The 13,913-nt window shown below is 43.6% G+C and overlaps 1 protein-coding gene across 4 annotated transcripts in view; it reads right to left on the bottom strand.

Moving 5' to 3' along the window:
- Positions 1-13,913, bottom strand: part of CAPRIN1 (cell cycle associated protein 1) — an 82,339-nt gene that overhangs the window by 27,697 nt on the left and 40,729 nt on the right. For all 4 annotated transcript variants that reach the window (XM_074955254.1, XM_074955257.1, XM_074955255.1 and 1 more), the window contains exons 7-10: positions 12,527-12,664; positions 11,918-11,970; positions 11,737-11,823; positions 385-540 (exon numbers count right to left, since the gene is read on the bottom strand). In XM_074955254.1, the coding sequence (XP_074811355.1) occupies positions 385-540; positions 11,737-11,823; positions 11,918-11,970; positions 12,527-12,664 (434 nt within the window). The remainder of the gene's footprint in view (positions 1-384; positions 541-11,736; positions 11,824-11,917; positions 11,971-12,526; positions 12,665-13,913) is intronic.

The following is a 13,913-nucleotide window of genomic DNA, read 5'->3' as shown; positions in this document are numbered from 1 at the left end:
AACAGGATTAAAAATATATTAAATTAGATTGTTATGATCAGGGATTTGGTCTTTTTTTTTTTTTTAAAACGAAAAATAGGAATATCAATATATTTAAAATCAACTAAGATTTCAAGGATTCTCCTGCACCACTTACAACCCTAAAATTACGGAACTTACCTCACAACTATGAAGTATACTCCACTGAAAGAAGATAATTTAACTATGGCAGCTTGTTTTCATAGGCAAATAGAACAAAGTACAAAAGACAAACAGGTAACCTGTTCTTTACTATTTAGATGGCTTTATTATTTTTACTTTGGATAACTGATGCATTACTAACAAAACGTAAGAAAGTTTAGTGTCCCTCTTAAACCAGTTCACCACAGCAGAGCAACTACATACCTGCATGAAGTTGTATGGGCCCTGCATCTGTGCCATAAGGTCCTGTACTCGCTGTTTCCTAACAAGAGGGTCTGCTTGAGTCACAGTACTGAGAGCATGGGGTTCAGGAACTGGAGGAGATGTAGCTTGTGGTTGTTGCTGGAGTGAATTTACAACCTAGTGACGAAGTAACAATTGGCTCATGGGTTTCATCTACATATTTGGTTGAGGATATCAGAAACAATTTATCAAAAAGAGTAAAAACTTGGAACTTTGATGACAAAGGTTTGGCAAACTAGTAAGTGCAAAACAACTCCAAGTTCTTGGAAAAGAGTATGACTGTATCTTTCTACAATGCCAGCACAAGGGCCTCTATTACCAGTACATAGGTTTCCTAGCAGGTTTAATGCCTTATTTTTCTATACATTTCCTGTGCTTTTTTCAAAACTATGAACTGCTCAAAGAATGCTGCTGTGACAAAAGGTTTAGCAACCATTACAATTACTTCAATTATTCAATATCCATCCACGCACCATCATGGTGCATTGTTTTTGACAGGTGAAATGCAAAAATCAGTTATTTGTCTACCAATGAGACTAAGGAAGCGTCTACACCTGGAAGTTTACCAAAATAGTTATTCCAGAATAACTCTCCATGTGGGCACACTCAGGGTACGTTTACACTTGCAAAGTTATAGTGCCGCTCAGAGAGCGCCGAAGGAAAACCACTGTTGTGTTCTTACACTGACAGCTGCCTGTGCAATAGCATGTTCACACCTGTGGCACCATTCAGAGCGGTGCACCATGGGCAGCTATCCCACAGAGCACCTCTTTCTCTTTTGCCGCTAAGACTTGTGGGAAGGCCTCGTGGGGCATCCTGGGTCCTGTCCAAATGCCCAGTGATTCACTGCTTCGCATCCCAGCAATCACTGTGCCTCCGTCTACATTTGGCGCCATCTTTCAATGGTTTGTGTACTGTGCGCCCTGCCCCTTTCGGGCTGCAGAAATGGATCCCAAGCTGTTGACCAGTATGCTGTTCGCACTGATCAACACGTTACGAGTGACAGTGGAGTTATTCCTTAAACTACAAAGGCAAGGAGTGAGACATTGATCTCGCCACATGTAGTAGCTACTACAGGAGATTGCTTGTGGCATTCACGGAGGTGCTGACGACAGCTGAACGCTGCTTTTGGGCTCAGGAAACAAGCACTGAGTGGTGGGATAACACTGTCATGCCCGTCTGGGATGATGAGCAGTGGCTGCAGAACTTTCGGATAAAGAATGCCACATTCATGGGATTAGGTGACGAGCTTGCCCCAGTCCTGCAGCGCAAGGACACGATAATGAGAGCTGCCCTGTCGCTGGAGAAGCACGTGGCGATTGCACTGTGGAAGCTGGCTACTCCAGACTGCTACTAATCGCTTGCTAACCAGTTTGGAGTGAGAAAGTCAACCGTTGGAGTTGTGCTGATGGAAGTACGCAGGGCCATTAATCACATCCTGTTCCAAAAGACTGACTCTGGGCAACGTGCGTGACATTGTGGATGGCTTTGCACAAATGGGCTTCCCTAACTGTGGAGGGGCGGATCAATGGCACACACATTCCAATTCTGGCACCAGACCACCTAGCCACCAAGTACATTAATTGCAAGGGGTATTTCTCAATGGTTCTCCAGGCACTTGTGGATCACCATGGGCATTTCACAGACATTAACACAGGCTGCTCTGGAAAGGTGCACGATGCACGCATCTTTTGGAACACTGGCCTGTTCAAGAAGCTGCAAGCAGGGACTTTCTTCCTGGACCAGAAGATCACAGTAGGAGAAGTCAAAATGCCCACTGTGATCCTGGGAGACCCCGCCTACCCCTTAATGCCATGGCTCATGAAGCCATATACGGGGCAACTTGACAGCAGCAACGAGTGATTCAACAACAGGCTGAGCAAGTGCAGAATGACTGTGGAGTGCGCATTTGGCCATTTAAAAGACTGCTAGCGATGTCTATATGGGAAGCTGGACATGGCCAATGACAATATTCCTATGCTTACAGCCGAGTGCTGTATGCTCCATAGTATTTGTGAAGGGAAGGGTGAAAGCTTCACTCAGGGCTGGACCGCAGAGGCTCTGTGCCTGGAAGCTGAGTTTGAACAGCCAGAGACCAGGGCTATTAAAGGGGCACAGCACGGGGCCCTGAGGATCAGGGATGCTTTGAGGCAGAAATTTGAAGCTGAAAGCGACTAATATTTGTGGCTATGCTTGGGATTGCAGTGCCTGTAATGCTAGGTGGTGGCTGGTGCACATGATGCAAGAAAGGGCCTTAACATAATTGTATGTTGCTTTGCAGTGCTCTTTTTGCTTTCACTTAATAGAATAAAGATTGCTTTCAAACAAATAATTCTTTTATTGAAGAAAAAAAACAACCAAAGGAGAGAGTCAAATGAAAAAAAATCATCAGCAGGGAGGGGGATGAGGGGTCCCAGGACGGCTACAGATTTGTGTATATCCAGGGATCATACCCAACCTCCTTTGGAGTACGATGCAGGGGTGCTGTACTTCAGCAGGGCCAAACTGCAGAGGGATTGGTGTTGAGTGCAGTGGGAGTCCACACTACTGGACTGTGAGGAATGGAATGCTGCAGGTAGAAAGTGGAGCCAGGAGATTGATATGAGTGTGTTGGCGGTCTGGGGGCGGGGCATGGTAAAGAGTCTTGCGACCGTGGCTGCAGGGGAATGCGTGCGTGGAGCTGCTCAGTTTGAAGAGCTAGTATCACCGTGGCGCTCCGTAACTGTTAAGAGTCACTCTGTGGCTTCTTTCTGGTGTGCTGCATTCTCCTTTTGGTCCCTCTTCTCGCTGTACCGCCACTCCTTCAATTTTTTTTTTCTTAGCGGCTAAGTGCATCATAACCTCACAAATAAAGTCCTCCTTAGTTCTTCTTGGGCGCTTTCTAATTCTGTGCAGCCGTTCTACCGCCGATAAAGAGGGAGGCTGTACTCTCAAGGTCATCTCTGTGAAGTTTAAATGCAACATTTTACAGAAGCAGTATTGTTTGCAACACAGACAACACTGTTACAGTGCTTTAAAAACACAGCCAGTACTCTCACACCTGTCACTAACTGGCAGTCCTCAGGCAAGTACACATGAGCCACAAGACCCCCAAAATGGTGAGTAGCTGCAGGGGCAGGGTAAATCACTGTTCCTGGACCCTGCTGTACACTAGGCACGTGGCTCTTGGGTACCTGGGGAGAGCCAGCACTGTAAGGTTGGCCTGATAATCGTTCCTATTCCCCACAGTTTCCACAGGAGGTGATAATGGAAGATATCTCGCTTCTGAGGGTGAGCAGGGAATCAAGGGAGGGTCTTCTCCAAGCCTACAGCTTCCGCCCTGGCTCTTATGCAACTAGCCTGTGTGCAGCAATGGTCCCCCCACCAGCCATGGCAAAGTGGCGTGGGAAAGTTACTGTTAATGGGGCAAGAAACAAAGCAGCTCTGCCGAGGAACCTGTGGCAGCAGATTGCCCAGTATCTCCACGAGAGATTCCTTGAGATCTGAGCGAGATTCCCATGAAGTGAGGGAGTCTATCAACAGCCTGTTCCACCGCTCAGGCTAGGCATGAGGTGGGAGACAAGCCTGCTTTCTGAAACCCTCCCGCCCAACAACTCGCTTCAGCAATTCCCAAAATCAGATCCACTTACCAGGGGCCTCCTCTCCTGTTTGCGTTTCGTCAACCTCCAACTGCTGTAACTGGCTAGGCTCCAGGGTAGAAAAGAGCTCATGACTGCATGTATCTCTGGCCTCCGAGTCATCCTCTACCTCTGGGTCCCCCTCCCCCTCCTCGTCCAAGATTGCCTCCTCCTAGATCGGTCCACACTCAACTGGCACACGAGCCAACTAAGTATCCACAGGGTCTCTCTCAGTGGAGGTGGGATCGCCACCAAGTATCGCGTCCAGCTCTTTGTAGAACCCGCAGCTCGTGGGCGCAGCACCAGAGCAGTAATTTGACTCCTGCGCCTTGTGGTAGGTGTTCTGCAGCTCCTTCACTTTGACCCTGCACTGCAATGTGTCCCAGGTCATGGCCCCTTTCTATCATGCATCTAGAAATCTGTCCATAGGTATCATAATTCCGACAGCTGGAACGCAGCTGTGACTGCACTGCCTCCTCTCCGCAAATGCCAATGAGGTCCAGCAGCTCTGCATTGCTCCGAGCGGGGGATTGCATGGAGCAGGCATGGCCACCTGGAAAGATGCGCTGAGACTACTGCACGTATCACCGAGCAAACAGGAAGAGGACTTTCAAATGTGCAAAGGAATGCATGGGATGGGGCTGAAGGATGGTCACCTCAGGCCAGGGCAGTAGAGTTCAAACAGATGGCCAGAAAGGTGAAAACAGGCATTCTAGGACACCTCCTGAAGGCCAATTGCAGCGCTGTAATCACCACGGTGTCTACACTAGCACCACAGTGCTGTAGCCCCGGTGCAGAAAGCTCTACGCCTCTCGTCGGGGTGGGTTTTTTTAGAGCACTGCATCTACACAGTTTCTGCGCACTGACTTGGCAACGTGTACACCTTGGAAGTTATAGCGCTCAAAACTGCTTTACTGCGCACAAATTTGCCAGTATAGATGGGGCCTTATTCTGAAATCAAGAGTGTTTTTTTCCCAATTTAACTTAAAAGGCATTCAATCTGCAATCAGGGAGTTCCACATGGAGTTATTTCTGATTATTATTCAGGAATATCTATTTTGGTAAATTTCCAAGTGTAGACATGCCCTTATAGTCTGTTTCAACAGGGTTTCTAAATCTTAGGTAGGCCTAACCAGCTTTGTAGGGACTTAAGTAACCAGATGTTATTCTACATAAATTGCCTGAGAACGCAGTGACCTCTGGTCTCAGGCAGCCTGGTCTAGCGAAAATGGGAGCCCAAACAGTATTCTGAGACAGGCCCAGAGGCATGGTTAAGCCTGGAGGTGCAAGTTAAGATGCTCAAGCAGTAGTCTCTTAAGTCTACTCTGCAACCTGTATACCCTGAACACAAACAGTATAGAGTAAAGGATCTCTGCCACACATTTGGAGAAAAAGAACAGTGGGATTTTCTTTACACATTAGAGTCTCGGGGGGGGGGGGGGGTCACAGTAACAGGACTGCAGTATAGCATATGATTATATTCAGGCATGAAATAACTGAGCAGCAGGAGATGGCAAGCAAGAGAGGTTAAGGCTTAGAAGAGGCTTGTAACTGTGTCCAAGCTTGAGAACATTCCCTGCTGATCCCCAGAAGCCAAAAACAGTGGTGGCCCTTTCAAATATTAATTGGGATCATTACTGGTAATCTGTCCAGAGCCTCTCTGTATCTAGGAGTTAGTAAATGCCAAAATCTAAAGAGTTACACAGACCAGCTTCAAACAGACCCAACATCAAATTATGCAGAAATGCCTTTGAAATCTAGCTGTACTGGTCATTGTAAATGGTGCACATGGCTTGAGGGGAATCAAGGGAAGAATACAGGTTATAGGAACAAAAAACATACCTAACATCTGATTGTCTAAGATGAAGACTGTTCACAGTTGTGATGGCTAATACTCAGAATCATGCTCTCGGAGGGGGAAATTCTATGATTACAGTATTAATTTCTGTGTCTTCATAGCTGGGTTCCTTTTGTCTCACCCTCAAATGCTGTCAGATGAGCTACTTTCCGATGGTGTCCAAAAATGGTCTTTTATTTCGCTACAACTAGGTGTCTACAATTCGTTAGTTTATGTGAATTATTAGTTCACCTATGATATTCTGCACCGAGCCAGCATTTCCAGAGATGGGTATGGCTATTTGCGCCTACCCAATATTTTGGAGGCACTGATTAGTGTACAGATATTCCTGACTTATATTCCTTTTCTACAGCCTTTGAGCACAGATACGTGAAGTTAATTTAATACCACTTTAAAAACAATGACCGATTTCCACTTCCACAAAAAACCCAGACTTAGCACCAATTTTGTGGGACTGGTGATGTTATGTTTTCCAAAAGGTACCCACTGGAAGAAATTTGACATCACTAGATGTCTTGAGTGACCGTGGAGCAAAGGATGGAGGGAAGTGTGGCATTCAGAAACACAACAGCAGCTCCCAGAGAGCACAGCTTCACACGGTAGTAAAGTTTTGAAAATCCTAGTGGCTAGGAACCCAGCTGAACCGAACACCCAGCACCAAGAATAAATTTAAAAACCCACCAACTTCCACCCACATTTTGGTTTAAAATTCCTCATGTCCAAGTGCACACAACTGGCCATCCAAAGAAGACCCTTTGAAAATCTCCATTATAAGTACATATGATTTAACACCATCTCAGAAGCATTGCCCAAAGTGAGGACTTTTTGTTTAAGTTTTTTAAGTCTCCTGAAAAGATTACACTACATTTAATTCCCTCTCACTTTATAAGGCCCAAGTCTACATTTTTGCTTTGTACAATCCCCAAAATGCCAATTATGGAGTGGTTCAGTGTGAAATAAAATAGAAAGATTGTTTGGAGAATGGAAGTTAGATTGTAAAATACATTTTGAAAACAGTGATAAGATCGCAAGTATGGATTCCCCCTCACTTAGATGTTGGTACAAAGCTTTGACAATAATTGATTCCATTTTTTTAAAAGCGGACACAAAACTTGGTTAGCAGCTACTGGCTTAATATAACGAGGCTATAAGTCTAAAAAACCATGGTTTGAAATTGACTAGTAAAAACATCCAACCTAAGTAGTTTTGAGCAAATCTATAAAAACTGGACAGTTTTTGCATGAAATTTAAAACTGCATCTTTTAAGAAATGTAGCACGCTGAATTAGATCAGAGAAATGCAAGGCTGGAGGGAACCTCAAGAAGTCATCTAGCCTCCCATGATGAGGCAGGATGAAGTATGCCTACCACCAATCCTGTCAGATGCTTGTCTAACCTATTTCTTAAAGCTTCTGTAGCCCTACGTAACCTGTTCTAATGCTTACCTAGCCTCATAGTTAGGTATTTGCCCAATATCTAAACTAAATTTCCCTTAGCTCAGGCACTAATTTTTTAAGCCATACAAAAATTTGCAGAGGGGTAAATCCTGAGTATATCTTTGTAATGAGTAGTTTTTAAAGAGAATTTAGGATCACGGTCATTTCCACCACCACACCATTTCCTTCAGAAGTGAACATTTCTCCTTCAGAGAAACTCATCAATTGCCTCCTTTCAAAACATCAAATATTTCTCAATACAACCAAAGCCACAGGCTGCCCTCAGTTAAGATGGATGCCGACTTCTGAGAGCAAAAGGGCTGGCATCCTCCCTGATAAAAGAATGGCTTAATTCCCATTGCATGACAGTGGCTATCTTTGCCAAGAGAAGCTGTGACCTCTGTCCCATGGAGTACACTGGGAGATGATGGCCATTTTAAAAAGAGGGCTATTCTTTGTGAACTTCTCTGAGGAAGGCTTTGTATACTAGTCTCTACTGAAGAGCAAAAAACATACAATTACGAAGAATGGAACGATGTGACCCTTAATCTTCAACATTTCTTTCCATAAACTACCCCACAGAACCAGATCGACACACAGGGCGGGGGCGGGGGGGGGGGGGGGGGGGATGCACGTACTTAAAGGGCAGGAGGACTAGGGTTTACTTTCCTACCACTTTGTATTGTTCTGGAAATGCAAAGCAGCTGTAGACCAGGTTTAACTGCCCAGTAATAATACCATGAGAAAAAATATGTAGGACTACTACACATTTTAAAATTTATCATAATTGTATAGCTTTGCATAGCATCACTACTGTGTAGAGCTGTTTGAGAGTCCAACTGCACCTTAATGCTTGGTTAACTTAAGCTAAACCTTTACTCAATTTCCTGGGTTTATGCTTCTTGTTTTGGGTATAAACTCCTAACTTTTTTAAATTCCAAATTACTCATACTCAACCTTGCTGCCATCTTAATTAGGGGTTGTCAATCACCGTTAACTCACACGATTAACAAAAAAATTAATCTCAATTAAAAAAATTAACCGATTTATCAGTTTTAATCGCACTGTTAAATAGAATACTAACTGAAATTTATTAAATATTTTGGATGTTTCTACATTTTCATATATATGTATTTCAATTACAACACAGAATACAAAGTGCATATTTTTATTACGAATATTTGCACTGTAAAAATGATAAAAGAAATACTATTTTTCAGTTCACCTTATACAAGTACTACAATGCAATCTCTGTTATGAAAGCGCAACTTACAACGGTAGGGTTTTTTTGTCACATAACTGCACTCAAAGACAAAACAATCTAAGATTTTAGAGCAGAGGTCTCAAATTCCCAGCCCGCAAGCCATCTGCGGCCCACAGGGCTCAGCTCTGTTGGGGCCTGGTCTCTCCATTGGCCCCACGTGCCGCCCCCGGGCACTCCCTCCCCCCAGGCAATTTACAATGACCCAGGGCCCCAGCAGCGCAGCATCTGCCTGCTCGCTCCTGGTGTCTGCCGGCCCCTCCCTGTGGCCCCACAGTGGGGAGGGGCTAGGTTGTGCCTCCATGCGCTGCCCCTGCCCTGAGGACCCCTGTGGCCAATGGGAAGCTGGAGGGGCAGTGCCTGGGGGCAGCAGCGTGTGGAGGCCCCGCAGCTCACCCAGTTTTGGATCCCCAGGTAAGGGCTGCACCCCCCTCCCAGAGCCTGCACCTCCACCCCCCCCCACATACCCCTCCCAGAGCCTGCACCCCAATCCCCTACCCCAGATCTCCTCCCTCACCCCAACTCCCTCCCAGAGCCTTAGGCAGGTGGGGGGGTGGAGTTTTTTTTGGTGGGGGGGTGGGTTCTGGGAGGCATGAGTGACATTATTGGTCCACTGAGAGGATTTGAGGACTGGTACTGGCCCTAAGGTAAACTGAGTTTGAGACCCCAAGTCCACTCTGTCCTACTTCTTGTTCAGCCAATGGCTAAGACAACAAGTTTGTTTACATTTACAGGAGATAATGCAGCCCTCTCATTTACCAGAGAGCAAGAACAGGCATTTGCATGGCACTTTTGTAGCCAGCACTGCAAAGTATTTATGTGCCAGGTATGCTAAACATTCATATGCCCCTTCATGCTTTGGCTACCATTCCAGAGGATATGCTTCCATGTGGATGACGCTCAATAAAAAAAAAGTGTGTTAATTAAATTTGTAACTGAACTCCTTGGGGGAGAATAGTAAGTCTTCTGCTCTTTTACCCACATTCTGCCATATATTTCATATTATAGCACTCTCGGATGATGACCCAGCACAAGTTCATTTTAAGAACACTTTCACTGCAAATTTTGACAACGCAACGCAGCGTGAGATTTCTAAAGACAGCTACAGCACTCAACCCAATGTTTAAGTTCCTTTCAAAATCTGAGAGGGATGAGGTATGGAGCATGCTTTCAGAAGTCGTAAAAGAGCAACACTCCAACGCGGAAACTATAGAACCCGAATCACCAAAAAAGAAAATCAACCTTCTGCTGGCTGCATCCATCTGAGTCAGATGATGAAAATGAACATGCATCAGTTCACACTGCTTTGGATCGTTATCGAGCAGAACCCATCATCAGCATGGACGCATGTCCCCTGGAATGGTGGTTGAAGCATGAAGGGACATATGAATCTTTAGCACATGTGGCATGTAAATATCTTGTGACGCCAGCTAAAACAGTGCCATGTGAACGCCTGTTCTCACTTTCAGGTGACACTGTAAACAAGGAGGCAGCATTACCTCCTGCAAATGTAAACAAACTTGTTTGTCTGAGTAATTGGCTGAACAAGAAGTAGGACTGATTGGACTTGCAGGCTCCAAAATGTTAGTGTTTTATTTTTGAATGCAGTTTATTTTTATTCATCGTTCTACATTTCTAAGTTCAACTTCATGATAAAGAGACTGCATGACAGTACTCATATTATGTGAGCTGAAAATTATTATTTCTTTTTTGCTTTTTTACAGTGCAAATACTCAATCAAAAAATATAAGCACTGTACACTTTGTATTCTGTGTTGTAACTGAATCAATATATTTGAAAATGTAGAGAACATACAAAAATATTTAAATAAATGCTATACTATTATTGTTTAATCATACGACTAAACAGATTAATCGCTTGACAGCCCTAATTTTAATATAGGTGGGGGGGTTTGTTTTGTTTTTTAAGACAAGGAATGGGATTTAAGCATCAGAATATGGCACAGTCAGCAGCATAGTTATACCAATGAAAAATCTTCTAGCTATAGACTGGTGTCTCACATCCATTCTAAGTACTGTTCATTCTGAAAGCCATGAATAAACCTGTGGATCATGAATTTCTGATGGACTGGCTATAATATCTGGCAGAGCACATATCAAGATGGTTCCTCTTTTCTCAAGAAATCCTGAAGCAGTGACAGGCAGTTACTCCATCTCAAGGCTGAAAGAGCAAGGAAGACACAGCATGGAGTCAAAGGGAATAAAAATATTCTTGGAAGGGGGCAGCTCTGGAACTTGATTCTGCATGAGATTAAGCTGAACCAAGCACTAATCCAGTCATATACACTGAAAGATTACTTTGTTCATAGTATATATATATATACACACACACACACACACCCACCCCCCAATGGATGGAGTAAGTTCATGTTCAATCCACCAATCAAGAAGTTATGAAGTAAGACAGTGGATAACTATTCTCTCCAATACATGAAAATGTGTGTAAAGAGCCCCTGTTTTAGTAGAGTGGTGGATTTAAATATTAGATAATAAATCTATGCAAGTCACAGTATTTGTAAAATTATTATTAGTGTTGTAATTCATGTGTGCAAAACAGTGTTAAAGCTGAACGCTCATTTTCATGACTTGTATAAAGAATGAATAATGCATTAACAGTTTTCTTTTTAAGTATGACTTTTCTTCTAGAAGTAAAAATATATGTAGTACATATAGATTTATCTACATCTGAGCAGACTTGTGAACAGCCAGCAGGCAATGTAAACTGCGGTTGAGTTTATATGTGGAATTAGCAGCTGTATCACCAGGGAACTGCATAAAGCAATACAGCTCCATAATGCTGTCAATAGCTGTAACTACAATTTAGAAGTTCTACACTGGCTATGCATCAGTGACAATTTTAAAACTGCTTGTTACTCTTCTAGTTCCACCTCCCAAACCTACTACTACACTACTAAAGTAACTTCACCATTGAGATTTAGCTACACGCAAGGTTAATGTTATAGAGATCTTCGAGCTGGGTACACAAAACCGGAAAATATGGTCAGCTCAAGACTGGTAAAAAGGTTATTTTTGCATTAAAATCTATTATGAATGTTTTGAAGAGTTGTGAGTCAGTGAAAACAGAGACTGCAATTTTACCAGCAGCACATAAGACATCTTACCTCAACCGTTTCAACTGTCCACTCATCTACCTGTTCCTTCTCACTGCTGCTGAACTGAGTCTCCGCCATGAACTGTCTGTTTACAAACTAAAATAAAAATGAAAAAAAAAAAAAAAAGGTATGAAAGACAGACAGTGGCATTAAAACTAAAATAGTAACTGATCTTTCCACTGAATAGTACCTCAGTTGATTCAACTTCACTTGGTTCAGTGTATTCTTCTGTTGGCTCAGGTTCTATGAGAAAAATATACTATTTTAGGCACATTCCATTAAGTAAATGTGTATGTTACTCTTTCCTTTTGACTCTGAGGGGGGGAAAAATAGTCCAATCCCAACCAGTAGTTTAATAGTGTATCCTCCTTTGACAAACACTGTTTTTGTTGAATCTTTGTGATTTTAGAATTATGAGAACATAGGTTCTGTTTTTAAACCTACAGCTCTACAGCAAACTGGACTGCAAGGGAAACATTTGCCCAATCAGTGAAGATCCCATTAAGTGGCTGTGCCTTGTTAGGTTGCTGCTATATTCAGGATTTTAATTGCTAGTTAGCTCATTCCTAACATTTATGCACTTTGCATTTATCTAGTATGTAGCCAGGCTACATATGTTCTTTTACAAAGCATGAAATTCTGTCTACGGCACTAGGCTGACTGAATAGTTCCGATATAAGAGCTTGATTTATTTCACATTTGTAATTATTTTTCCACTGCTCTCATGGACCCCAGCAAGTAGGGGTAACAGTAGACCTACAACTTACATATGGAGACCAAAACAGATAAATGTACTTACCAGCTTCTGCTACAGGATCTTCCACTGCAGGTGCAGGGGCTGCCTCCTCTTCCTCACACAATCCATTCTGATGGTTGTGAGTACTATCAAAATAACTAGTTAGAAGAATGCGTTCAACAACATCCTTCAAGGCCTTGTCTGCAAAGGAATTAAACTCTGGTCAAGTATAGACAAAGATCATAACTGTTTTCCAGGATGATGTCTGTTTCCCCCCCCCATCCCTCCCCAAAAATCTCAAAACTTCTTTTCCATTTATTGGTAGGCTACATTTACTGTCCAGAATTAGTCTAATGTCACTTTGAATTTAATTATCTACCATGGAATGTCCTCTGGAATTTAACGATCAGAAATTAAAAGCATTTCCTGAGTTGTGCCAGCACTGCATACTGCCTGTTTATACATTAAACCACGGTAATTTAAAGAGTAGCTAACAACTTCAAAGTTATTTTGAAGCAATTCTTCTTCCTGAATCTATGAAAAGCTGAACTTCATTTCTGATTAGATCCTAAGGGGTAAGTATCTTAAAATGTACCATGAAATAAGTTGTTAGACACTGGTAACTCAAGCATATGCAAGATCTCTGTGAGATCTGCGTACACCCCCCCCCCCCCCCAGAACCATAGCATAACCCTAGAGTCCTGGAACGACTGCAAAGTCTAGGGTTATGCTATGATTCTGGGGGGTGTACATGATGGTGGTCCAGAAGTGCCACTATGGCAGTCAGAGACAGCAGTATCATCTGCAGCACACACCTGGGGAGCGTGCTTCCCCCGAGACAGGGGCATAGATCCCATAGGAGGATGCAGTCAGGTTGGGGGTTTGACCAATCCACATGCCCTCCCCTGATGGTCCCTTGCCACTTGAGTGCATTTGGTAAATAATCTGCAAATTGAACACTCCTCTTTAATGTAGGCTTTTCCTAGGGCCAGCAAGCCCCACATGTGGGGATCACTCCCCCACACTACAGATGTTTAAACCCTGATGAACACATCAGGGAAAGACTTAAACTACAGGTAACATACACTAAATCTAACACTATATTAAGGGATTGTGAGGTGAAAACGACAGAGCTCCAACCCCAGACACAGGCAGTAAAATGGAAGTGGGGGCACACCGCACAGAGCCAGGGGAGGTGCTAGTCATAAGGCATAAGCACTGCCCCTCTACAGGTACGGCTTAGAAAAGTTTCTTCAGCTTTGGCTGGCGCGCACGCCCACACACCCACCCTAAATGGACTACACAGCTGCATCTACTCAGAGACGAAGAGATGCATCAGCCAGGCCAAGTAATCTGCCAATGAGAACTTTTGACCTGTGTCCAGTCTTTATCTCACCAACATATTACAACCCATTTGTTGCATGCAAATTAGCTGCAGAAGAATAGTGGC

This window comes from Natator depressus, chromosome 6 (genome assembly GCF_965152275.1).
Source record: "Natator depressus isolate rNatDep1 chromosome 6, rNatDep2.hap1, whole genome shotgun sequence".
Taxonomy (NCBI): Eukaryota; Metazoa; Chordata; order Testudines; family Cheloniidae; genus Natator; species Natator depressus.
This window is presented reverse-complemented; position numbering and strand designations above follow the sequence as displayed.